Here is a 27,217-nt window from a genome sequence, read left to right as displayed (position 1 = left end):
AGCTCGGACACCAGGGTTTGAGATACCCGTGTTAAATCGGCCACCGATTGTGACAGAGAGGCGGCCCAGCCTGTGATGGGGGGGGGGGGGATCACTCTCGGGCGGAACAGCCGGGGAATCCTGGGCGGTGGGAACAATCGGGTTGCTGCAGGACTGACACAGCGGGGAGGACTGACCTGAGGGAAGCTTGCTGTTACAGGACGCACATGCAAAGTAGGTGACTAAGGCAGAAGATGAAGAAGTAGGGGGGCGAGAGCGGCCCCCTTTAGAGTTAGACATTTTGAAGAGGTCCCTGAAGAAAATGCCAGCAGGTTAGGGGACAGTGGGGCAGAGGGGGGTGTCAGTCTGCAGTGCAGAGCTACTCACGGCAGACGAAAAACCCGGATACCAGGAGCTGCAGGCCTGGAGGAAGATGCTGTGGATCCCCGGTGCAGATGGAGTGCTGTGTCCCCAGAAGGAGCGCTCTGCGAAGTTCCCCGGCGCAGGTGCGTGGCACGATGGAGAAAACTCGTGCCCTGAACTTCCAGAAGCGGCGTGGAGGAAGGGGCGGAGCCAGCCGAGATGGCGCCGGTGGGTGGGGAATGCAGGGCAGAGTTTGTCGGGCGGGAGAAAGCCCGCCCGATGATACAGGAAGTGGGCGGAGCGCGTCACCGGAAGTAGGCCCCGGGGAAAGCCGGGGCCTAAATTAGAAGCCGGTGACCGCAGAAAGGTGGATAGTCGGCGGTGCGGCGCAAAAAACAGTGCGGGCGCTGCCCGACTGATAGGCGCGGCATTCGCCGCGGAAAAGACGGGAGCGCCGGTGCAAGCGCCGGAAGTAGGCCCCGGGAAGAGCCAGGGCCTGTATTAGAAGCCGGTGCCGCTGGAGAGGACCGCGGACGCGTGTCACCTCCCAAGGTACGGCCGCCGGAGAGAACGGCGCGGCTGCCTGTAGGGGCCGCGCTGCATGGAAACAAAGGTACGGCCGCAGACCAGGCAGAGCCGCTGCCTGTGAAGGTGCGGCCGCCGAGCAGGGAGAAGCGGCGCAGCTGCCGCGCAAACAGCCAGGGAAAGTGTAGCCGCAGAACCAGCAGCGCAGCTGCCTATAGGGCCTGCACAGAACAAAAATGTGGCCGCAGTGTGGAAAACTTCCCCATAAAGAGACGCCCCACAATCGCCCCTGTAACAGGGAATCCACAGGGACCCCCCATGACTGTCTTTGAAAATAGACCGAAGGTTAGGGATCGGTGGGAGGGGAATACTCACCTAAACATCCCACGCCGTCCATTACTAACCTGTAGCCGTAGAAGGTGTTAGACGTCCGTGGAGCTGGACGTCCTCGTCTCCTCCAACCGACAGGCTCTGGTGGGCGAGTGGGTGGGGGACGGAGCCAGAACCGGACTTCTGAGCACGCTTGTGTGCTAGGATCTTGGTCCTGGAGAGGGATCTATGAGGATACGGGGTGGCAGTACACGCCGTACTCATAGTCCGCATTGTGGGACTACAGGTGTGACTGTTCACCATGTATCCCTCCGGGAAACCTGAAAGAAAACGACGCACATTGAGGTAGATAAGGGTCTAATGAAAGACCCGTGTCCACCTCCTACTGACACTAAGCTAAACTGAAGAGTATAATGCCAGTCGGTGGGGTGTACACTGCAGAGGAGGAGCTAACTTTTTTATTTGCATAGTGTCAGCCTCCTAGTGGCAGCAGCATACACCCATGGTTCCTGTGTCCCCCAATGAGAGGCGATAAAGAAAATTGACTTAGGGCATCTCCTCTATACAGAACATCATTAGGATCCTATATATAACACCAGCTCCATGGAGCAATCACTGAAAAGCTTCAAACTCCTCATTTCCCCAAATTCTCCAGTCTGCTTGAACATTTTGTATATGGTGTTGCGGGGTCTAAAGGGAGCATAGCCATTACACAGCTTGTTCAGCTGTCAGCTGGGCTTCCCGACACCCGAGGACACTGAAGAGCTGGAGAGCACATCCTCCAAAGGTAGAGGGAGCCGATACTAAAAATGTGGCAGAGGCTTCTCCTCCTTGAGAAGGAAAGCATGGGGCACGTTGAAATTCATACACTGGTCCACGAATTGGGGTTACTCCTTTGATGTGCTGAGTGTTCTTTAGTCTGGAAAGGATTATTTTTTACCCAATGGTCAACTGAAAACATTTCCATTTATTCGGCCATAGGGTGCACATACCGAATGCAGTTTCTGCAGGATTGAGCAGGGCCAGGGTTGTCGATCCATCGGTTTTCCTCCTCTCAAACTCAAACTAAAAAGAATTAGACATTTCTGTTTTACTTACATGACTGTGGTGGGTTTATCTTTTACAGGTTTACACTGACTTTTTTTTGACAATCGCGTCTGAGAAAAGCCAACGACATCGCAAACAACCCAAACATCGCCTTCTACAAAATATAGGTGCATTACGGAGCGTGAATCTGCATGTTGAGGAGGAATTCAGACTAATATAGTCCTTACCTGACTAGAGATCGATCTCTTTGATAATTTGCCTAAAGAGTCTTTAATGATTTGGTCAATTAGCTCCTGATCCTTTTCTGAATTTCCATCATTTTGTTTGTCCTCCTGCTGTTCTTTGTCTTTTCTATAGGGAGTGAGAAATAAAAGACAGTTCAATTAAAAGCAGCAGATTTTACAGCTATTGACTCATTATTTACGTTCTAATACCATCTGTACATGGAAGGATTAGTGGGGAGTAATAGGAGGTAGACTAGCCATTTTACTTGGCACTTTGCAGCACACATTTAGAAATGCTCATGCACATTAATGGCAAAATTGAATTTCTGAACACCTGGATAGAGGTAAGTGATCCAATTCTGGTTCCTGGAGCCGATACTACCAGGTTTTCACAGCTTTCAAACATACTTGCAGCAGTCTCAGAAAATTATGTTATTGGTGACTACGTATGCTGATTCCTAGCATTCATCTTTCATGTTATACCTCTGTGCTCAGCTATAAACCCCATGTTTCACCAGTGCAGCATCACGTGTTCCTCTATATCCCCCCACCTAAACAAAAAAGTTATAAATATACAGATTGGGAATCTAAACTCTGATCTCCTACATTAGAACTGTCTGACAGGCACTGCGCAGTCATCATCTTTATCTGCGATATTAGATTCTGCTCCGCCTCCCCATGTAAACTTCATTTTTACAGTTCATACATAAACTTATATTGATCGAGATGGTGTCACCCTTCTGAGTAAATAAAAGGCTTGTAAATCTCAATGATTCACCATGACTATACTGGAGAGACATATACCATTCATTTCCATATAGAAACTAACTTCAAATGGAAATACTACCGTAGCTTAAATTATAAACACTGGGGTACTAGTGACAATGTATTAAAATACAAAAAAAAAAACCCTGGAGTACAACTTGTGAATTGCATTTTATTGTCCTTTTGTTATCTTTTTATTTTTGATTGCCATTATACTTGTATAGATGTTTGTACTGAGCTGGTCTGTGCGCTGTGTGACCCACCAAAGGGATTGGGTTTAGGTTTATTAGTACTAGTCAGGGTCATATGACTATTTTAGCGGTGGCCCCTTTTTCCTGCATGTACCTTTGTGGAACGGTTTCTAAATGCTGTGATCTGGTCTTTGGCCTTTATTCAGAGTCTAAAAACACTTTTGCTTTTCCATGCTGTTTACACTAGTGCAGTCGCTTTTCCTCACTCCTCTTGCATATAGAAATAAAAAACACATTCTAGTTGTATGCAAAGATTTATTTTAAAGGGATTACATTAGCAAAGAAGAACTCTGGGATTTTTTCCTGTTTGGTCCAATAGTAAGTAAATTATAATAATAGTAAATAATAGTGCCTTTAATTCTCTTCCTGGTTTCAGAGCCTTCTTTCCAGTCCTCAGTACCCTCAACTGACTACCCGGGCTAAGCACATCTGGACGTCAGTCTATGTGTCTATAAGACTCTTATAGGAAAAATATGTCATATGACTCAGTAATCAGAGTAAAGGCTACTGCTGGGAAAGATTGCAAAAAAATGAAATTTTTTAAATTAAAATGCATTATAACTTATGCCAAATAGTGGCTTAATTTATTGAGGACATTACGCCAAGGTAACAAAAAACGGGAACAAGTAGAAAAGGAGGGGGGAATGTGAGGGAGTTAACTCCTACCTCCCTTTTGCAAAGGAGAAAGAAGACAGATGGGTGCAGAAGGTTGAGAAAGTGTTCTCATCTTTCTGAGTATAAGAGGGTGGAGGAACATGTCTGACAATACTATTCATGGGGGGGGCTTAGAATGGAGAACAGAAGTTACTGACAGGAACGGTGGGGGCAGGAGGTCAGAGCTGACAATTACTTGCTGCTCTCCCTGCTCTGGCTGCTAGGGGATGATGAATGGAGGCAGGGACTAACCTAGACAGAAAAGCACAGCACTCCCCCTGCCCAGGAGATGTGGTATGATGAGACCATGTTCCTGTACGGTCCGACACAGCCATTACACAGTACACATTTATAAGATTAGATAAAATGTCCCTTTGCCGAGATGCAAATTGCCTCTTCAGAGAGAAAGAGGACTTAAACTCTATAGCGCCACCTGTTGGAGGTAGCGATCCTACACGTCACAATCAACCCTTTAAATAGTCTTGCAATATGACGTAGGATAAAAGGCAAATCAGAATCTAAATTTGCAGACACGGTGTTTCAGGCCGTTGGCCCTTGTCAGTGCAAAGTATGAGAACTGATTTGGCTAGATGAGAGGCTCGAAACACCGTGTTTGCAAGCTGAGTTACTTAGACCCTTTGCTGAGATAAACACATCCAATTGTGGAGGTCATTATTATTCCAAGATCTATTGATTAAAATCAACTTTTGTCAGTGGGGAAATCCCTTTAACCAGTTAAGTGCTGCTGTCACTATGTGACTTCACCATTCAGGTGTTGCGATCCTGGAGAAGTGTTTGTTCCTATCACCCAATCTAAGATGGTGCACAGATTCCTATGCAGAGTGCAGCAGTCGGGAGGAGTTTGTAATTGGCTGCTATGCTCTCCATAGGCAGAGACAGAAAAAAACCCTCTGCAAGATGAAGTGAGCTGTTATCTTGATTGCTGCCTATGAAGAGAGCACATCAGCCAATGACAAACTCATCTTGACTACTGCGCTCTGCACAGAGAGCAACTGAGATGACAAAGACTACGCTGTGCTCTTCCACGGCTCCCAGCACTCCTCACGTGCTGCGGGTACATTTCCCAAAATCAAATGAATCCAAAGTGTATTAAAAAAACAAAACAAATATACTGCAAAAAGGAGGACTAAAAGTGTTAAATATGTACAATATGTAAAATAAAAACTGCAAATGTAGATAGTGTAAAGAGCAGCAGAATTCACTTTTTACAGGCACTTCACCGCTCCAAAAAATGTAATAAATGATCAAAATATCCCATGCACCGCAAAATGATTCCAACAATTTTAACAGCTCACCATGAAAATACACACAAAAAAAAAAAGTGACTAAATTTTTCTATTTAACCGCTAAAAGAAACTAAATTTTTTAATACTATACTAATCTGGAAAATCACGTTACCAGGTCATTTTTATTGTACAATTAACTCTGTAAGAATGGGGGGGAAAAAAAAGGAATTGAGGTTTTTAAAACCATTTCATACCTGTTGGGAGGGTGCAGTGTCCACCAATGAAGGCTACGAGAAAGATGTTACGGAGCAGACAAAAATCTTAATTTCTTGGTTGCTTAATTGGGGGATACAGGAACCATGGGAGTCCTAAAACTGTCCCTGGGGTGTGAAGACTAATACCAGTAATGCAGAAGGAAGAACAGCAATCCCCTGGTCACTACTGCTTGTGGCACCCTTCTGCTAAGGCTTACATCCAGACACCAGAGGTAAGAGCTCCAGCACTATGGAATAAAGGTACCTTCACACTGAGCGACTTTAGAATGAGAACGATAGCGATCCGTGACGTTGCAGCGTCCTGGATAGCGATATTGTTGTGTTTGACACGCAGCAGCGATCAGGATCCTGCTGTGACATCGTTGGTCAGAGCTGGAAGTCCAGCACTTTATTTAGTCGCTGATCACCCGCTGAATCGGCATGTGTGACGCCGATCCAGCGATGTGTTCACTGGTAACCAGGGTAAACATCGGGTTACTAAGCGCAGGGCTGCGCTTAGTAACCCGATATTTACCCTGGTTACCTAAAAAACAAAAACAAACACTACATACTTACATTCCGGTGTCTGTCGCGTCCCTCGCCGTCAGCTTCCCGCACCGACTGAGCGCTGGCCGGCCGTAAAGCAGAGCACAGCGGTTACGTCACCGCTCTGCTTTACGCCCGGCCCTCACAGTCAGTGCGGGAAGTTGACTGCGAGGGACGCGACAGACACCGGAATGTAAGTATGTAGTGTTATTTTTTTTTTTTAAGGTAACCAGGGTAAATATCGGGTTACTAAGCGCGGCCCTGCACTTAGTAACTCGATGTTTACCCTGGTTACCTGGGGACCTCGGTATCGTTGGTCGCTAGAGCTGTGTGACAGCTCTCCAGCAATCACACAGAGACGCTGCAGCGATCGGCATCGTTGTCTATATCGCTGCAGCGTCGCTTAATGTGACGGTACCCTAAGAAGAAGAACAGACACCTGTAGGCACAAGACCCGGGAGACTTCTACCCCTCAGGGGGAGAGAGCGGTGCCCTGGCAGGGGCAGTCTAGCTTAGCCCGATCTTCCCAATTAGCAGCTCAAATCCAGGGAACAATGGTAGCCGTAGAGGAGGTCTGACCCACAAGGCATCCAAATGACTGAATGGCGCTGTAACCGACAGGTAGTGCTCGAACAACATCAGATTGTGTAAGAACATCGTAACCAAAGGAAGAGCAGCAATCTCCTCACTAAGGTGAAAGGTGGAGAATCACGCCAGGGGCTCACTCACACAAGCGTGTACATCTGATGAGTGCGACCTTTTTTTTTTTTTTTTGCACTCTGACCAATATTATTCAATGGGGCAGTGCTGATGAGCATTATTTTTCTCATATGTATTCGAAATGCTGTGAAGTGCAGTGCAAATCGGATGCCACTCACCCATGAAATACATTGGACTGCAGTTGGATAACATAGGAGTACAATCCAATTTTTACGGATCACAGAATGGAGAAATTTTGCTCTCCACCTTCTCCTCACCCGTGCTACGATTCTGTCACCCATGAGAATCGGATCCCACCATGCAGATCGGAGTGTCAGATTGTCTCGCATGAAGGAATCGACGCTCATGTGATTGTGGCAGAAGAATAAATGAGGCAGACGAACGCTAGGCCACAATGTGCAAGAGGAGAGATCAAGATGAGAGCCTCCTCGAAGCTTTGATAGAGGGGGTGAAAAAAACAAAATTCACCTACTGGAAAGCCAAAATGGAGAGAGATCACTGATCATCAGGAAAGGAGGGAACTGTACAGCATCTAAGACCAGACACTACTGTAGCTAAACTGAATATCTAGGTGTCGGCTGCCGATGTGGAGCCTAATGGGGAGACGTTGGATTTTTCTCCAAGATGTACTTTTACAGCCTCCATAAGCCCATGGTTCCTGCGTCTCCCAATGAAGTGACCGAGAATCAAAAAGTAGCTAAAAAAATTCCCATTTAACAAAATCTTGATACAAACAAAGAATAGTGACAGTGTACGATACCATCTAGGTCACACATACCTTTTCAGGTCTTTGGAAGGACTTCTTAATGCCTTGAAATCACTGGTGTCCATGGAGTGCTCCGCCAGCGCTTCTGCCACCTCTGGATTACCCTGCAAGTCTCCCTTGTCCTTCCCGCTGCCCTGCAGATCAGCCATGAACTCTATGCTCTGCTTCAGGCTCTGTATCCGCTCCTGTATCAGCGATAGCAGATGGATGGTTATATGGCTGCACTATTACCCGCACTCCAGAAAATACACGTCTTACCTGACTGAGGATTTTCATTCCGGAGTTCAGCAGTTTTTTGGCAGCCTTGAAGTAAATGGTTCCAGGCTTGTTGTAAATCATTGCATTGTGGCAAATTTGTTTGAAATTTTCCTAAGAGGAGAATACATGGGCATTAATGTAAAATGTCAGCTAATAAAGGTGGTGGTAACTATAAAGAGTGGGGGCACTTAGACACCTTATTAAAGGGCTGTGTCCATATCACCACTAAGCCTGAACTTTCAGAGTGGCAACATCTGATCAAGTTACTGGGCAAGACAACCACGAGAGGGTGTCGGATGGCGTCACATCTATGGTCAGTCTTTTTGTAAAAAAAAAAAAAATGAAGACTAACTGCATATACTTGTTGACTATCGCTTTTCTTCAGCATGTACGCCCTTGTCCGTTATTGAATGCTTATATTTGCTGTATTATTCCTTTTCAATCCCACTATCCATACTTTACAAAATCGTACAATTTTCACTCCAGAAACTAGGCCTAATGCTAGACTCTTGCTTGGTGTTTTTGAGCAGGCACTTTGATATTAGCAGCAATAGGATAGGTCACTGTATAGGGAAGCGGTGAACGCTAACATCACCTATTGTGAATGGCGGCTGCTGTATACAGCGGTACCACCCTTCATGTTCATCCGGGCTGTGATGATAGTCTACTGAAGTCTTCTGCACTGAACAGTCTAGCACAGTGTTCCCCAACTCCAGTCCTCAAGAGCCACCAACAGGTCGTGTTTTCAGGATTTCCTTAGTATGGCCCCGGTGATGGAATTGTTTCCTGTGTAGATTATGGAATTCTCACCTGGGCTATACTAAGGAAATCCTGAAAACATGACCCGTTGGTGACTCTTGAGGACCAAGCTTGGGGAACACTGGTCTAGTAGAAGGCCTAGTGGTCAACAGAGAAATGTGCAGAGATTTGGTGTCTCTGCCAGAGTCCCAAAGAGATTTAAATTTATATTTTCTTTTGTATTTGCTTTTTTTGGGCAAATCGGTGGAGAACAGAAACCCAGTGCAAATCCTTCCAAACATAGAGGCTCAGTGGTTTTCACTGTAAGATGCTATGGCCGATCGTAGTCGTACCTTAAGTTCTTCTATGGATTCAAACTCTCCGCTTCTAATCTTCTCCTTCATTGTACTGAAGTCCATCGGGTTCTTGATAATCATTGAATATCCAGGTGCAATGAAGTCCGTAACAGGGAATGCAAAAAAAGAGCTGGGGTCCTTTCTGTAACGGGTAAGAGAGATAGACAAGTAACTAAAAAAGGAATAATAAAAATATTAAAGATGATTTTACAAGTCCTTGATGACTCATAGGTAATGAGGATTGGCAGAGATGTCCACCAAAGCTGTATTCTAGGTACTACAAGATATCGTAGAAATTTGTCCCAGCTGTGTACGGTGTAATGGTCGTGTCTGATTGTGCAGGAACATGGTCTGATCATACCACATGTCCTGGGCAGGGGGGACGCAAAAGAGTATACAGGCAGGACAGCATGGGATCACAGCTGATTCTTTTTGTGAGGTAAAACATTTCCCTGCCTGTTTTTAAACAATGTTTTACTTCAAAGAAAGAATCAGCTGTGATCCTGTGCCGTAATGTTTCTATACTCTTTCTTCCTCCCCTCCTCAGGAGTTGTGGTATGATCAGATCATGTTCCTGCACTGTCAGACACGACCATTACACAGTACACATGTATAAGATTATCTCAGCACAGGAACATTTTATTTACACACATCCCAATTGTGGAAATTATTATTATTCTAAGATCTATTGATTAAAATGAACTTTTGTTCATGGAAAAAAAACCTATAAAACTATTTCCAAATCACTCCACAGTAATTACTACAAAAAGTGACACAGATCAGATTTGAAAAATGGGGCTTGGTCGTTAAAGGTCAAAATTGGCCCAGTCACTAAGCAGTTAAGGCCTCTTTCATACTTCCGTTTTTTTGCCATCCGTCGTTTTGGTAAAAAAACGGATGCTGCAAATGTGCCCCCAGGATGTGTTTTTTTGCCATAGACTTTTATTGACGACAGATTGCGACGGGATGGCCACACGTCGCGTCCGTCGTGCAACGGATGCGTCGTGTTTTTGCGGACCGTCGTGATGAAAAAACATTCAAGGGAACGTTTTTTCGTCCGTCGGATCCGCCATTTCCGCCCGCGCATGCGCGGCCGGAACTCCGCCCCCTCCTCCCCGGACTTCAGAATGGGCACACGTTGTGCACAATTTTGCACAACGTCCGTCGGGCCGACGGTTTGCGACGGCCCCGTACCGACGGAAATGTGAAAGAGGCCTAAGCCTCATTGTAAGGAAGAGATGGCTAAAATTCCTCCAGAACAACAAGTACTGAGAACGATTAGCATTGCTGCTAAAGGGGTGGGGAGGAGAGGCGCAACACGCTATTGATTCATTAGGTGTACTTTTTTTTAACATATAAAGTGTCTGCATTTTTGCCCAGTCTTTGGTAAATAAGGACAGGGGCTAATTTCTCACGTATTGTTCATCTGAGCCCGCACCTACTCGTGGGCCAACCAGGGCGGCATCACATATGTATCCTACATGGTGGAAATGGAGGAGATGGGCTTTTTCTGGGGGGCCGAGACTCTCCTGCTCAGTGTAAATCGGCTTATCTAAGTGTGACAGTAATTGGGGCTCACAATAAGCAGGTGCGCTGTCTGGGGGGATGGCAGACCCCTCTACTTGTGGTGTACATGCGGAGTATAGCTCACCTTTGTAGCTGCCTCACCAGCTGATTCAATGCTTCCTGCAGTGGAGTTTGGTTTTCTGTATGTAATATAAGAGCAGAATATTTCTTAATATAACGAGCCTCGCGATCAGCATGTTTTTACTTCATATATGAAAAGGGGAATATACAATAAGTACCCCAGCAATATACATGGGTACTGTGCCCTCACCCTCTGCAATCAGACCTAAACTATATGGGATGGAATAAATGAAGAATTATATTGCAGATCCACCATAGAAGAAATGAAGCATTACACATATAAAATCTAAATAATATACACTGACACTAGCTCCTACAGAGTAAAGAACCCAGTGGTGCGTTATTAAAGATATCTGTGGAATATGCCGCCATGATCCGAGAGGTGGATAGCCCGTAAGTCACTAAAGGGATAGAAACTTTACCATTCTCGTGGATGGCTATGGATTTAAAGGGTTTCATACTAAAATGAACATTTATTTTAACAAGAATAGTTTTTCTAATATAGGTTGATTAAAAAGTCCCCACATTTCCGTCTCTAACCCAACTGCTTTTACTTTTTTACCCAATTACAATCGGCACCAAAACGCACTGTAAGGAGATGAGATATACTGCAGAGCAGAAACTATCTCCTGACAGTGCACACTGACAGTGCACTCTGCTGCTGACTCGGCGAGGGAGAGCACTGTCACTGTGCACGGAGAAGAATATTGCACAATAAGAAGGAAGCTTGTACTGGGCAAGCAATCCATGCTCGGTAGGGCAGGGACTAGCCTAGCCCCTGACGTCACGGATGACGCTTTGCTTTAGAATGGGGGCAGAGACTGTGGCAGTGACAGCAGACCCTGCCCCCTGGTATCCCAGCATGTACTGGGGATTTTCAAATGAAAAGTCATCACAGCAGAAAATCGGTAAAGAAATAAAGCATTTATATTAGAGAGGGAAGGGTAGGGACTTTTTGATTAAGCCATATTAATCAATATTTGTTTCGGTCCACCCTTTTAAGCAGAAAAAAAAGATTCCATGGCATTCGATAGAAGAGCTGCTTTTATTGGGGAAACACTGGTAGACTTCACAGTTGTTGGCCATGGCGTTATTTGTGGGATACCCCAATAACAATCCACGGTAACAATCAGCTCTTACGACAACACAGACCCTTCGGTGAAGCCTTAAAAGGTTTTCTTACCTTCTGGTTTTGCCAAGGAGGACTCTGGAACAGCTATGGCTGGTATATCCGCTCCGAGTGGTGAATGAAGGGTGCGATCCTTATTCTTGTCACTTTCATGGGAGGTTTTATCCTTTTTCTTTTTATCATCCTGAAAATATGAAAAAACCGACAAGACCCCATGTTTGGCAGTAAGTATGGTAAATGTCCTAACCAGTGCAGTTAGTGAAAAATTAATTGTAATTGCAGATCAGAACATTTGATAAGTAGTGATGAGCGACCGTGCCGGGATAAGGTGTTATCTGAGCATGCTCTGGTGCTAACCCAGTGACTTGGGCGTGCTCGAATAATATGGTCGAGTCCCCGCAGCTGTTCGATGGCCACAACACATGCAGGGGATTGCCTAACAGCTGCGGTGACTCGAACATACTTTTCAAGCTCGCTGAAGGCAGTCGATTAGCACAAAAGCATGCTCAGATAACGCTTTATCCAAGAATGTTCGCTCATGACTACCGATAAGTCTCCACAATATGACGGCCAAAGTTATTCACCCATTCTCCAATATTCCACAATACAAGATTTACTACATAATATTGGATGGTCTTACAATGCTCTAATGTAACGTAATTCACCTTTTTCTTCTTCTTCTCCTCTCCAGGAGCTGCTACTTTCTCATTTTTCTTTTTTTTCTTCTTCTTCTTATCCTTATGCTTTTCATGGTCTGACTTGTCTTCGTGGAAGCCTTGTGGAAGGGCGGCAGCTCGGGCGGTGGAAAGCTCCTTCACTTCTCCAGTGCCAACTTTCAAGACCAGTTTTAATGGTTTTTCCACGTATTCTGAAAATGACGCCAAAAGGAGAATGGAAATTATAAGCAACAGTAAGAAATAGCCACGGTTAGACCCAAATGGCTCTGCTCACTGGATCGAGCTCCATTATAAGGCCTCATTCGGCGGCCATATTGCACGTTCGCGCTCAATCCGTTTTTTCACACATAGAACACAGGTTTTTACACATTTTGGGTCCGTGCAAAAATTGGGATTTATTCATCCATCTGTGAAAAACACTGACGGCAATAACGGGCGCGCAGACGGCAATAACGGACGCCCAGACGGCAATAACGGACGCGCAGACCAGAGAAATATGTAAAAAGAAAAGTAAAGTTTGTAATCTGTATCCGAACTGCCAGGTGATGAAGTAAAATGCTGGAAATAATGTAAAAAAAAAATAAAATACATTTTTTTTTTTTTTTTTAAATATTTCTACGCATTTCAAAAGTGCAGCCCATTTCTTCTTCAAGAGAAAGAAAACCATTACCTGGCTGCCCGGATTCAGACCACAAACTTTCAATTTTTTACATGAAGTAACACAGTTGGCATTCTACAGTACCTCAAATATAAGGAAAAAAAGTTATTTTATTTTATTTTTTATTAACAGACGCCCATGAATTATTGATGCAAAAGTTCAGAAACTGTCACTGCACCGATTGGACAGATACAGCATGAGATTTTCAATCTCTCTTTATTACCTTAAAATAAAAAAAAAGTCTAAAAGGTGCAGAGGCAAGTTCACCAGGAGAATTTCACTGTGGTGAACTCATCTCTGCACTGTAAGACTTTTTCTCGCTGTGCTAGTGGTGATCTCACCGAGGTCGCCACAGTTCATTTGCCTGGCTGGGAACGCAGCCTCAGTGACCAACAGTAACATACAGTACAGACCAAAAGTTTGGACACACCTTCTCATTTAAAGATTTCTCTGTATTTTCATGACTATGAAAATTGTACATTCACACTGAAGGCATCAAAACTATGAATTAACACATGTGGAATTATATACCTAACAAAAAAGTGTGAAACAACTGAAAATATGTCTTATGTTCTAGGTTCTTCAAAGTAGCCACCTTTTGCTTTGATGACTGCTTTGCACACTCTTGGCATTCTCTTGATGAGCTCCAAGAGGTTGTCCCCGGGAATGGTCTTCCAACAATCTTGAAGGAGTTCCCAGAGATGCTTAGCACTTGTTGGCCCTTTTGCCTTCACTCTGCGGTCCAGCTCACCCCAAACCATCTTGATTGGGTTCAGGTCTTGTGACTGTGGAGGCCAGGTCATCTGGCGTAGCGCCCCATCACTCTCCTTCTTGGTCAAATAGCCCTTACACAGCCTGGAGGTGTGTTTGGGGTCATTGTCCTGTTGAAAAATAAATGATGGGCCATCTTTTGCTTTGATGAATGAGAAGGTGTGTCCAAACGTTTGCTCTGTACTGTATAGGACGTCACCGATAGTCACTGATGCTGCGCTCGCAGCAGCTCATTCCCCAGTGGTTCTCAGCCTGGACGGTCACATCTTAGCACCGTCCATATTGAAAACTGTTTATCCTCCAGCCATGGATTAAGGCAGTGATTTTCAACCAGTGTTCCGCGGCACATGGTCGGGTGTGCCGCGGGGAACGCCGCCGCCTAATGCGGCGGTCCAAAGTGTCTCCCCCCGGCGGCTGCATTCGGCCGCCCCCGCACTGGGAGTCAGCTGTTCTCTGTGCCGACTGTCAAGCTGACAGCCGGCACAGAGAAGCTGCAGCGCGCCGGCTCCCGGACATCAATTGTACTCACAGACATCTACCAGCTGCGAGTACAATTGAGGCTCTGACCGCTGGGTCAGAGCGACGCCAGCAGCGTGATCAAGTCATGTGATCACGCTGCTGACGTCACTATCCGGCGCGCAGGAGAAAGAAGAGACTTGGTGGTAAGTGCTCCTGTAGTTGTGGAGCTGAAGACACCGAAGATTCAGCGTGGGGCGGGTTTATGGGGAATATTTATTCAGTGTTTGGGGGAGTCAGGATTTAATCAGTGTGTTGGGGGGGGGGATTTATTCAGTGTGTGTGGGGGTATTTATTAAGTGTGTGTGGGATTTATTAAGTGTGTTGGGGAGATTCAGTGTGTGTGTGGGGATTTATTAAGTGTGTGGGGGATTTATTCAGTGTGTGTGTGGGGGATTTATTCAGTGTGTGTGTGGGGGATTTATTCAGTGTGTGTGTGGGGGATTTATTCAGTGTGTGTGTGGGGGGGATTTATTAAAGGGACACTGTCACCTGAATTTGGAGGGAACAATCTTCAGCCATGGAGGCGGAGTTTTCGGGTGTTTGATTCACCCTTTCCTTACCCGCTGGCTGCATGCTTGCTGCAATATTGGATTGAAGTTCATTCTCTGTCCTCCGTAGTACATGCCTGCACAAAGCAATCTTGCCTTGCGCAGGCGTGTACTACGGAGGACAGAGAATGAACTTCAATCCAATATTGCAGCCAGCATGCCGCCAGCGGGTAAGGAAAGGGTGAATCAAACACCCAAAAACCCCGCCTCCATGGCTGAAGATTGTTCCCTCCAAATTCAGGTGACAGTGTCCCTTTAAGTGTGTGGGGGGATTTATTCAGTGTGTGTGTGGGGATTCATTCAGTGTGTGTGTGGGGGGATTTATTAAGTGTGTGTGGGGATTTATTCAGTGTGTGTGGGGGGATTTATTCAGTGTGTGTGGGGGGGATTTATTCAGTGTGTGGGGGGATTTATTCAGTGTGTGGGGGGGATTTATTCAGTGTGTGTGGGGGGATTTATTCAGTGTGTGTGGGGGGATTTATTCAGTGTGTGTGGGGGGATTTATTCAGTGTGTGTGGGGGGATTTATTCAGTGTGTGTGGGGGGATTTATTCAGTGTGTGTGGGGGGATTTATTCAGTGTGTGTGTGGGGATTTATTCAGTGTGTGTGTGGGGATTTATTCAGTGTGTGTGTGGGGATTTATTCAGTGTGTGTGTGGGGATTTATTCAGTGTGTGTGGGGGGGATTTATTCAGTGTGTGTGGGGGGGATTTATTCAGTGTGTGTGGGGGGGATTTATTCAGTGTGTGTGGGGGGGATTTATTCAGTGTGTGTGGGGGGGATTTATTCAGTGTGTGTGGGGGGGATTTATTCAGTGTGTGTGGGGGGATTTATTCAGTGTGTGTGGGGGGGATTTATTCAGTGTGTGTGGGGGGGATTTATTCAGTGTGTGTGGGGGGGATTTATACAGTGTGTGTGGGGGGATTTATTCAGTGTGTGTGGGGGGATTTATTCAGTGTGTGTGGGGGGATTTATTCAGTGTGTGTGTGGGGATTTATTCAGTGTGTGGGGGTGGGATTTATTCAGTGTGTGTGGGGGGGGTTTATTCAGTGTGTGTGTGGGGGGGGGTTTATTCAGTGTGTGTGTGGGGGGGTTTATTCAGTGTGTTTGGGGGGGATTTATTCAGTGTGTACGTGGGGGGGCTGGAATTTATTTAGCATGTGTGGGGCAGGGTGCATTTATTCTGTGTGGAAGGGGATGGATTTATTCTATCGGAAGGGGAGTGGATATATTCTGTGGGGGTGAGTGGGGAGATGGGGGTGGACACAGTAGCGAGGGGAAAAATGTGTGCTGACAGTACTGGGAGCAACGGTGATGGGATGTGTGGACAGTATGGAGAGTCGGGGGAATGTGTGAGGGGGGAATGTGTGAGGAGGAAATATGGAGAGAGCAAAGGGGTATGTTAGCGGGGGGGATGTACAGGAGGAGGCTATTAGAAATGTGTGCAGACAGTATGGGGGGATGAAAGTGTGAGTGGATACAGAATAGATACTGAGTAGTGTGAGGGTAACAGCCAGGAGGAGACAGTATGCCAAGTAGGAGGAGTGTAATGAAGGGCCACAGTAGAGAGACTGGGCTCTCTATGAGGGACACCGTATGAGAAGGCAGTGTGAAGTATGGAAAAGAGAGAGAGGGTAGTGTGGGTGGCATGTACCATAAGAGGGACAGTGAGGGTCATATTATGTGCTGGGAATAAAGTGAGGGGCAATTATTTACTCAGGGGCTCAGCCTAGGGCAGATATTGTTATTCCGGAGCATTATAATAACACTGCTATCTTTAAGGGTGTTGTGTCGGGATGTGCTGCAGAAGACAGGAGAAGATGGAAGTCTGCAGAAACGAGCTCTGCCGGTGGATGAGAAGAGTCATCATGGCATCTGGACAAGGTGAAGATGAAAAGAAAGAGGCGACTCCACAAACAACGTCATCTATCAGGTACCTGGATGTAAATGTGTTTTTTTTGTGATACTAATTCTCATTTTTATTTGTTAGGAGCATTAAAGGGGATGTCCAAGGTTGTGATGAGTCTGCAGTCATACTATGTGACTGCAGACTTCTGAATTCTCACAGTGCACACTGCTATCATAATTCTCTGATGTTGGTGATTTACATACATGCGGTCACGTGCTGACTAGACATGTGTGGCCTCATTCAATGAAAATGAATTGACTGAGGCCGGACACGTCTAGTTAGAATGTGGCCAGAAGTATCCAAATCACATACTTGTGCTGTCATGACCGTTCACTCTGGCCACCGGCAAGGGAGAATCCTGAAAGTGTGCAGTGCTTGCGCTGTGAGAATTCAGAAGCCTGCAGTCACATAGAATGACTGCAGACTTTCATCTCAAACCTGGACGCACCATTTTGTGCCATTTTGGTTGGTGGTGTGCCCCGGGATTTTTTAAGTATAAAAAGTGTGCCGCTGCTCAAAAAAGGTTGAAAATCACTGGATTAAGGCATAGGACAGAACGACAGAGGTGAGGGATATTATTGTTTTTTATTTTCTATTTATTACAGGAGATGAGGGATTCAGTGGAATTAGGCGTTAGGTGAGTATAACTGTGTTTATTATTTAGAAATATAAAAAAAGTTAAAAAGTGTGTTTTGTTTTATGTCACATAAAAGACTTTATTCTGGCTGTGTCTTTATTTACAATACAACTATAGGATTAGTAATGGATAGATGTCTTATAAACGCCTCTACATTACTAATCCGTGGCCTTGATGTCACCGGACAATACAAAGGTGACATAACCTCTACAAATATGAACCCCACTTGCCACAGCTACAGGGCAAGTGGGAAGAGCTGGGCAAAACACCAGAATTGGCACATCTAGTAAATGCGCCTTTACTGGGCAGCTGCGGGTTGCTTTTTTGAGGATGGGGTTGCCAATATCCATGGCCCCTTACCAGCTTGAGAATACCAGCCCTCAGCTATCTGCTTTAGCTTTGCTGGTTGTCAAAAGTAGGGGGAGCGACACGCCATTTTTTTTCTATCAGGGACCCCTCTACTCTTGATAACCAGCCTTGGTAATGCTGACAGCTGAGGGTTGTAGTCCCCAGCTGTGAGTTTTGCTTGGCTGGTTAAAAAGTACAGGGGAACCCACGCGGTTTTATTTATTTTTTATTAATTTACTTACAGAGTAGGCAGCGACTGATGAATACTTCCATCAGCCGCCGCATGCTCTAGCTGTTATTAGCTGCAGCAGGCTGATGGAAGCAGTAGTCCCATCAGCCGACACCAGTGACTGGAGGTAAACTTTTTACCTCCTATCACAGCTCCGGAGGTAAAAAGTCATTTGACAGCGTGGGAACCGCAGCTCTCTGACCTGTGGTAATGATTTTACCGCCGATGAGAAGCAGTGCTTGCCACGCTGTCATGCACATGACAGAACAAACAACATCTGGTGTTCGGGGGGCCGGACCCGACCCGTAACACGGACTTCCTTGTTAAGCCCGTGTTCGGTGTCCGCACCCAAACAGTAGGTATCCAGTAAATTTCAGCGTCTGTACCATTCTTGTTCGCCCATCTCTATCCTGTCGGCCATGCGAAGAGGACGCACTATAAGCTTCGCAGCCTGTCATTTCCACACCTATTAGTAGTAACATACACATAGAAATGTTGACGTGCCCTCAGGCATGACAAGAAGCAAGCACCAGAAGGGGCAGAGTCCAGATAGCGTGGTTTCCAACATGGCGCGTCCTCCCCTCACATCAGCCAGAACGAGAGCGGCTGAAGCTGCTGCAGCAAAGCTGGAGAGATTTGCCAGACTGATCTTACACATTCAGATGATTAACAACCTGATCAGGTATACTGGCAGGGAGAGATAGAGTCTGTGCAGCGGAAACATGGCACTGCTCTCACAGCAAATGTTAAACCGAGAAGTGCAGCAAATACAGAGCACTAAGGCTGTGTGCACAGGTTTAGTATTTGCGTGCGGAAATTTCTGAAAGGTTTCTGCATCTCTTGGCAGGAAAAATGTGCTTTTTGCCGCGTATTTTTGTTCGGCTTTGTATAGCAGTGAATGCTTTTTTGAGCTAAATAAAGATATTGCTTGGTTCAACACTTTTTTCATTTTGATGCAGAGGCATCAGGTTAATGGGATTAGGGCTGGTGTCAGCAACTGTCATTGACACCTAGCTCTAGGTTTAGTAATGAAGCGGTGTTAGCCAGACACTAATTAGTAAACCAGTAAGTCAGACCGGGTGCCCACGATCCGGAAGTAGCAGAGCTTTGGACGCAGTGCATGTTCGCTGCATATAAAGCGCTGCTATCTATTGAACGCATGTCCGCATGTGTACACTGAACTGTGTGGATTTACCGCATCCAATACATTAATAACCAGCAAAGGCTAGGCAGACAGCTGCGGGCTGATATTAATAGCCTAGGAAGGGGTCATGGTTATTGGCCCCCTCCCAGACTCAAATTAAAAACACTCAGCAAGAATAAAGTCCTTTATTTGAAATAATGACACAGAATCCTTTATTGAATCTAAATGAAACCATACTCACGCAATCACTCAATCCCCTAAATCCATTGTTTCATGTAACACAACTAAAATAAGCAACAATATTCCTCTCCTGTCCAAAGAGAAGATAATCCATAATGTCCCATGATGATCCTGAAGATTTTAAGAGCAGTCACTAATGTGACTGCTTTCAAGGACAGCCGGCTACACACTGACAAGAGGGTGAAATCACTCCTGCAGTGTGTAGCGCTGAGAAATTTTACTGAGGTTCATCAGCTGATGAGCCTCGGTTATCTCACTAACGTCACCATTGATGCGTCAGAAAGTTCTGAAGCAGCGGTGGTGCCGTGAGATCACTGGAGCTCATCAGCTGATGAATGCGTGTGACCTCTCTCACGGCAGCTAAGCGCTATACACTGCAGGAGCGATGACGCTCCTGTAAGTGTATCATTGGCTGCTGGTTAGAGCAGTCACATCTTCCGATGTGTCTGTTCTACACGGGAGATCGCCACGGGACACGAGAGTATATGGTTATCATTAGGGCCACCTGCTATCACGGTCATCAGTGACAGCAGACGTAGCCTGATGGGGGTAGTCTCATCAGCTGAAGCCTGCTGACCTGCGGGAAGCTTTTTACCATGAGTCACAGTATCTTTGTGAGGACACGCTGATATCTGACAACGTGACCCCGCATGGATAGGACAGTGGTAATGTTACCGCTGAGTCAGGAAAGGAAAAATCACTGCTCATGTGCACGGAACTTCAGGATTGTCATTGAATTAGCTGGCATAAGGATTCCCTAGTGTTCTTAGCCCATTTCCGGGTGGAGAAACTCTGCAAAAAATGCACTGTGTGCACATGGCCTAGTGCGTATGGAGAAGCCAATCCAGACAATGGTTCTGGGCAAGAGCCTACACTACAAGAGGCTTCCTCTGCTGTTACGTCCTGCAGCCTCTCAGTAGAAACTCTCCACAAACACATGGGACATGCAGAAAATTAACAGCAGACAGTGATTTGGAAGAAATAGTGAGCACTGTTGAGGACCAAATGCCGACTACAAAAAGATCTCAGAGAGGTCTTCAGAATTTCAATGTCCTTCTCAACAAGGCTGATGACAGAATAGGCTTCGGAGAAATAACATACATTTAGTTGGGGTTCCTGAAAAAGCGAAGGGTCGTAATTCAGTTGATTTTTGAGTCCTGGCTGAATACAATGTTCGGCAAGGACACCATGTCAACGCTTTGTATATGAAGGAGCTCAGAGTTCCTACAGGTCCTTTGCCACCGCGGGCTCCACCGAGGCCAGTACTCCTCAAATTACTACATTTTACAGATAGAGACGTTATCCTGCGAGAGGTCGGAGACCGCTCTACAGCGACAGAGAGCAGAGGCCGGAGACCGCTCTACAGCGACAGAGAGCAGAGGCCGGAGACCGCTCTACAGCGACAGAGAGCAGAGGCCGGAGACCGCTCTACAGCGACAGAGAGCAGAGGCCGGAGACCGCTCTACAGCGACAGAGAGCAGAGGCCGGAGACCGCTCTACAGCGACAGAGAGCAGAGGCCGGAGACCGCTCTACAGCGACAGAGAGCAGAGGCCGGAGACCGCTCTACAGCGACAGAGAGCAGAGGCCGGAGACCGCTCTACAGCGACAGAGAGCAGAGGCCGGAGACCGCTCTACAGCGACAGAGAGCAGAGGCCGGAGACCGCTCTACAGCGACAGAGAGCAGAGGCCGGAGACCGCTCTACAGCGACAGAGAGCAGAGGCCGGAGACCGCTCTACAGCGACAGAGAGCAGAGGCCGGAGACCGCTCTACAGCGACAGAGAGCAGAGGCCGGAGACCGCTCTACAGCGACAGAGAGCAGAGGCCGGAGACCGCTCTACAGCGACAGAGAGCAGAGGCCGGAGACCGCTCTACAGCGACAGAGAGCAGAGGCCGGAGACCGCTCTACAGCGACAGAGAGCAGAGGCCGGAGACCGCTCTACAGCGACAGAGAGCAGAGGCCGGAGACCGCTCTACAGCGACAGAGAGCAGAGGCCGGAGACCGCTCTACAGCGACAGAGAGCAGAGGCCGGAGACCGCTCTACAGCGACAGAGAGCAGAGGCCGGAGACCGCTCTACAGCGACAGAGAGCAGAGGCCGGAGACCGCTCTACAGCGACAGAGAGCAGAGGCCGGAGACCGCTCTACAGCGACAGAGAGCAGAGGCCGGAGACCGCTCTACAGCGACAGAGAGCAGAGGCCGGAGACCGCTCTACAGCGACAGAGAGCAGAGGCCGGAGACCGCTCTACAGCGACAGAGAGCAGAGGCCGGAGACCGCTCTACAGCGACAGAGAGCAGAGGCCGGAGACCGCTCTACAGCGACAGAGAGCAGAGGCCGGAGACCGCTCTACAGCGACAGAGAGCAGAGGCCGGAGACCGCTCTACAGCGACAGAGAGCAGAGGCCGGAGACCGCTCTACAGCGACAGAGAGCAGAGGCCGGAGACCGCTCTACAGCGACAGAGAGCAGAGGCCGGAGACCGCTCTACAGCGACAGAGAGCAGAGGCCGGAGACCGCTCTACAGCGACAGAGAGCAGAGGCCGGAGACCGCTCTACAGCGACAGAGAGCAGAGGCCGGAGACCGCTCTACAGCGACAGAGAGCAGAGGCCGGAGACCGCTCTACAGCGACAGAGAGCAGAGGCCGGAGACCGCTCTACAGCGACAGAGAGCAGAGGCCGGAGACCGCTCTACAGCGACAGAGAGCAGAGGCCGGAGACCGCTCTACAGCGACAGAGAGCAGAGGCCGGAGACCGCTCTACAGCGACAGAGAGCAGAGGCCGGAGACCGCTCTACAGCGACAGAGAGCAGAGGCCGGAGACCGCTCTACAGCGACAGAGAGCAGAGGCCGGAGACCGCTCTACAGCGACAGAGAGCAGAAGCCGGAGACCACTCTACAGAGAGCAGAGGCCGGAGACCGCTCTACAGCGACAGAGCAGAGGCCGGAGACCGCTCTACAGCGACAGAGAGCAGAGGCCGGAGACCGCTCTACAGCGACAGAGAGCAGAGGCCGGAGACCGCTCTACAGCGACAGAGAGCAGAGGCCGGAGACCGCTCTACAGCGACAGAGAGCAGAGGCCGGAGACCGCTCTACAGCGACAGAGAGCAGAAGCCGGAGACCACTCTACAGAGAGCAGAGGCCGGAGACCGCTCTACAGCGACAGAGCAGAGGCCGGAGACCACTCTACAGAGAGCAGAGGCCGGAGACCACGCTACAGCGAGGGGGTCCCCGTATACACACACAGGTAATAGAGGGGGTCCCCGTATACACACACAGGTAATAGAGGGGGTCCCCGTATACACACACAGGTAATAGAGGGGGTCCCCGTATACACACACAGGTAATAGAGGGGGTCCCCGTATACACACACAGGTAATAGAGGGGGTCCCCGTATACACACAGGTAATAGAGGGGGTCCCCGTATACACACAGGTAATAGAGGGGGTCCCCGTATACACACAGGTAATAGAGGGGGTCCCCGTATACACACAGGTAATAGAGGGGGTCCCCGTATACACACAGGTAATAGAGGGGGTCCCCGTATACACACAGGTAATAGAGGGGGTCCCCGTATACACACAGGTAATAGAGGGGGTCCCCGTGTACACACAGGTAATAGAGGGGGTCCCCGTGTACACACAGGTAATAGAGGGGGTCCCCGTATACACACAGGTAATAGAGGGGGTCCCCGTATACACAGGTAATAGAGGGGGTCCCCGTATACACAGGTAATAGAGGGGGTCCCCGTATACACAGGTAATAGAGGGGGTCCCCGTATACACAGGTAATAGAGGGGGTCCCCGTATACACAGGTAATAGAGGGGGTCCCCGTATACACAGGTAATAGAGGGGGTCCCCGTATACACAGGTAATAGAAGGGGTCCCCGTATACACAGGTAATAGAGGGGGTCCCCGTATACACACACAGGTAATAGAGGGGGTCCCCGTATACACACACAGGTAATAGAGGGGGTCCCTGTATACACACAGGTAATAGAGGGGGTCCCTGTATACACACACAGGTAATAGAGGGGGTCCCTGTATACACACACAGGTAATAGAGGGGGTCCCTGTATACACACACAGGTAATAGAGGGGGTCCCTGTATACACAGGTAATAGAGGGGGTCCCTGTATACACACACAGGTAATAGAGGGGGTCCCTGTATACACACAGGTAATAGAGGGGGTCCCTGTATACACACAGGTAATAGAGGGGGTCCCTGTATACACACACAGGTAATAGAGGGGGTCCCTGTATACACAGGTAATAGAGGGGGTCCCTGTATACACAGGTAATAGAGGGGGTCCCTGTATACACAGGTAATAGAGGGGGTCCCTGTATACACAGGTAATAGAGGGGGTCCCTGTATACACAGGTAATAGAGGGGGTCGCTGTATACACAGGTAATAGAGGGGGTCCCTGTATACACACAGGTAATAGAGGGGGTCCCTGTATACACACAGGTAATAGAGGCGGTCCCTGTATACACACAGGTAATAGAGGGGGTCCCTGTATACACACAGGTAATAGAGGGGGTCCCTGTATACACAGGTAATAGAGGGGGTCCCTGTATACACAGGTAATAGAGGGGGTCCCTGTATACACAGGTAATAGAGGGGGTCCCTGTATACACAGGTAATAGAGGGGGTCCCTGTATACACACAGGTAATAGAGGGGGTCCCTGCATACACAGGTAATAGAGGGGGTCCCTGCATACACAGGTAATAGAGGGGGTCCCTGTATACACACAGGTAATAGAGGGGGTCCCTGTATACACAGGTAATAGAGGGGGTCCCTGTATACACACACAGGTAATAGAGGGGGTCCCTGTATACACAGGTAATAGAGGGGGTCCCTGTATACACACAGGTAATAGAGGGGGTCCCTGTATACACACAGGTAATAGAGGGGGTCCCTGTATACACACACAGGTAATAGAGGGGGTCCCTGTATACACAGGTAATAGAGGGGGTCCCTGTATACACAGGTAATAGAGGGGGTCCCTGTATACACAGGTAATAGAGGGGGTCCCTGTATACACAGGTAATAGAGGGGGTCGCTGTATACACAGGTAATAGAGGGGGTCCCTGTATACACAGGTAATAGAGGGGGTCCCTGTATACACACAGGTAATAGAGGGGGTCCCTGTATACACACAGGTAATAGAGGGGGTCCCTGTATACACAGGTAATAGAGGGGGTCCCTGTATACACAGGTAATAGAGGGGGTCCCTGTATACACAGGTAATAGAGGGGGTCCCTGTATACACAGGTAATAGAGGGGGTCCCTGTATACACAGGTAATAGAGGGGGTCCCTGTATACACAGGTAATAGAGGGGGTCCCTGTATACACAGGTAATAGAGGGGGTCCCTGTATACACAGGTAATAGAGGGGGTCCCTGTATACACAGGTAATAGAGGGGGTCCCTGTATACACACAGGTAATAGAGGGGGTCCCTGTATACACAGGTAATAGAGGGGGTCCCTGTATACACACACAGGTAATAGAGGGGGTCCCTGTATACACAGGTAATAGAGGGGGTCCCTGTATACACACAGGTAATAGAGGGGGTCCCTGTATACACAGGTAATAGAGGGGGTCCCTGTATACACACACAGGTAATAGAGGGGGTCCCTGTATACACAGGTAATAGAGGGGGTCCCTGTATACACAGGTAATAGAGGGGGTCCCTGTATACACACACAGGTAATAGAGGGGGTCCCTGTATACACAGGTAATAGAGGGGGTCCCTGTATACACAGGTAATAGAGGGGGTCCCTGTATACACACACAGGTAATAGAGGGGGTCCCTGTATACACAGGTAATAGAGGGGGTCCCTGTATACACACACAGGAAATAGAGGGGGTCCCTGTATACACACAGGTAATAGAGGGGGTCCCTGTATACACAGGTAATAGAGGGGGTCCCTGCATACACACAGGTAATAGAGGGGGTCCCTGTATACACACACAGGTAATAGAGGGGGTCCCTGTATACACACACAGGTAATAGAGGGGGTCCCTGTATACACACACAGGTAATAGAGGGGGTCCCTGTATACACAGGTAATAGAGGGGGTCCCTGTATACACACACAGGTAATAGAGGGCTCCGCCATATATACTGGGATGGATGTCAGTGTGTGACCGCCGCCTGCACATAACCCGATGCTGGGAGTTGTAGTCCGCCCACGTGCCCCCGTACTCACGGCTGTCGGCTCTCTCCCCCTTTCCCTCGTGCTTCTCGCCTTTGTGTTTCTTATGCTTCTTGCCCATATCTTCTGCCGCTGCCGCCCCCTTCAAGATCTTCCTCCGTATCCCGGTGATGACGTCACGTCGCCGCACTGACAACTCTTTTTGTTTTGCTTGATTTAGTTTCGGTTCGGCGGAGGAAACCATAGAGACGTTCATTGATGCCGGAAAAAAATCAGCTGCAGGATAAGTGTGTAATGCTAAGCGCTCCCCCTGCCGACAACAATGAGTACTGCAGCTTAGTGACGAGCGCTCCCCCTGCCGACCACAAGGAGTACTGCACAGCTTACTGACACAATTGCTCCCCCTGCCAACTACAAGGAGTACTGCTGTGGGGGGATCGCTGGGTTGTATGAGGATGCTCTGGGGGCAGCGCTGAGCTGTATGGGGGTGACGCAGGGGTGTATGGGAGACGGGAGTGATGTGGGGGAGTACTATTGTATTATATGGTTGACGAAGGATCACTGGGTTGTATGGGGGTCATGTGGGGGAGCTGGATTGTATTGGGGTGATGGGGGAGCGCTTCAGGATATGAGGGCCATGTGGGGGGAGCATTGGGGTATATAAGGATTGCTGGGTTGTATGGTGCGATACAGGGAGATTGGGAGTATGGGGCGATGTGGGGGAGTGCTGCGGTGTATGAGGATCCTGTGGGGCGATGCAGGGGGATCGCTGAGGTGTATGGGGGTGATGTGGCGGGACCACTGGGGTGTATGGGATCAATGAAGGAGCCCTGGGGCGTATATGAGTGATGCGGGGTGAGCGCTGGAGTGCATGGGGGTGATGTGAGGGGAGCGCTAGGGGGCAATGTAGGGGGATTACTGGGGTGAATGTGTAGAAGCACTGGGGTGTATGGGGGTGATGCGGGGCTAGTGCTGGGGTGTATGAGGGCGATGTGGAGTGAAAGCTGAGTTGTATGGGAGCTAGGTGGGGTGAGCGCTCCGTTGTATGGGAGCTAGGTGGGGTGAGCGCTCCGTTGTATGGGAGCTAGGTGGGGTGAGCGCTGGGATGTATGGGAGCTAGGTGGGGTGAGCGCTAAGTTGTATGGGAGCTAGGTGGGGTTATCGCTGGGTTGTATGGGAGCTAGGTGGGGTGAGCGCTGGGATGTATGGGAGCTAGGTGGGGTGAGCGCTGGGATGTATGGGAGCTAGGTGGGGTGAGCGCTAAGTTGTATGGGAGCTAGGTGGAGTGAGCGCTGAGTTGTATGGGAGCTAGGTGGTGTGAGCGCTGAGTTGTATGGGAGCTAGGTGGGGTGAGCGCTGGGTTGTATGGGAGCTAGGTGGTGTGAGCGCTGAGTTGTATGGGAGCTAGGTGGGGTGAGCGCTGGGATGTATGGGAGCTAGGTGGGGTGAGCGCTGGGTTGTATGGGAGCTAGGTGGTGTGAGCGCTGAGTTGTATGGGAGCTAGGTGGGGTGAGCGCTGGGATGTATGGGAGCTAGGTGGGGTGAGCGCTGGGTTGTATGGGAGCTAGGTGGGGTGAGCGCTGG

The 27,217-nt window shown here is 48.4% G+C and overlaps 1 protein-coding gene across 4 annotated transcripts in view; it reads right to left on the bottom strand.

Moving 5' to 3' along the window:
- The window catches only part of BRD7 (bromodomain containing 7), a 108,650-nt gene extending 82,733 nt beyond the window's left edge, over positions 1–25,917 (bottom strand). For 2 of the 4 annotated variants that reach the window (XM_069738488.1, XM_069738486.1), the window contains exons 1-9: positions 25,688–25,917; positions 12,465–12,667; positions 11,854–11,983; positions 10,675–10,729; positions 9,021–9,165; positions 7,930–8,040; positions 7,684–7,856; positions 2,472–2,595; positions 2,190–2,262 (exon numbers count right to left, since the gene is read on the bottom strand). In XM_069738488.1, coding sequence (XP_069594589.1) covers positions 2,190–2,262; positions 2,472–2,595; positions 7,684–7,856; positions 7,930–8,040; positions 9,021–9,165; positions 10,675–10,729; positions 11,854–11,983; positions 12,465–12,667; positions 25,688–25,889 — 1,216 coding nt within the window. In that variant the 5' untranslated portion in view covers positions 25,890–25,917. The remainder of the gene's footprint in view (positions 1–2,189; positions 2,263–2,471; positions 2,596–7,683; positions 7,857–7,929; positions 8,041–9,020; positions 9,166–10,674; positions 10,730–11,853; positions 11,984–12,464; positions 12,668–25,687) is intronic. The other 2 variants (XM_069738489.1, XM_069738487.1) reach the window with 1 other exon arrangement.
- Positions 25,918–27,217: the final 1,300 nt, after the last annotated feature.

Source organism: Ranitomeya imitator, chromosome 9, assembly GCF_032444005.1.
Source record: "Ranitomeya imitator isolate aRanImi1 chromosome 9, aRanImi1.pri, whole genome shotgun sequence".
Taxonomy (NCBI): domain Eukaryota; kingdom Metazoa; phylum Chordata; class Amphibia; order Anura; family Dendrobatidae; genus Ranitomeya; species Ranitomeya imitator.
Note: the sequence above shows the minus strand (reverse complement) of the source record. Positions and strands in the feature narration are given on the sequence as shown.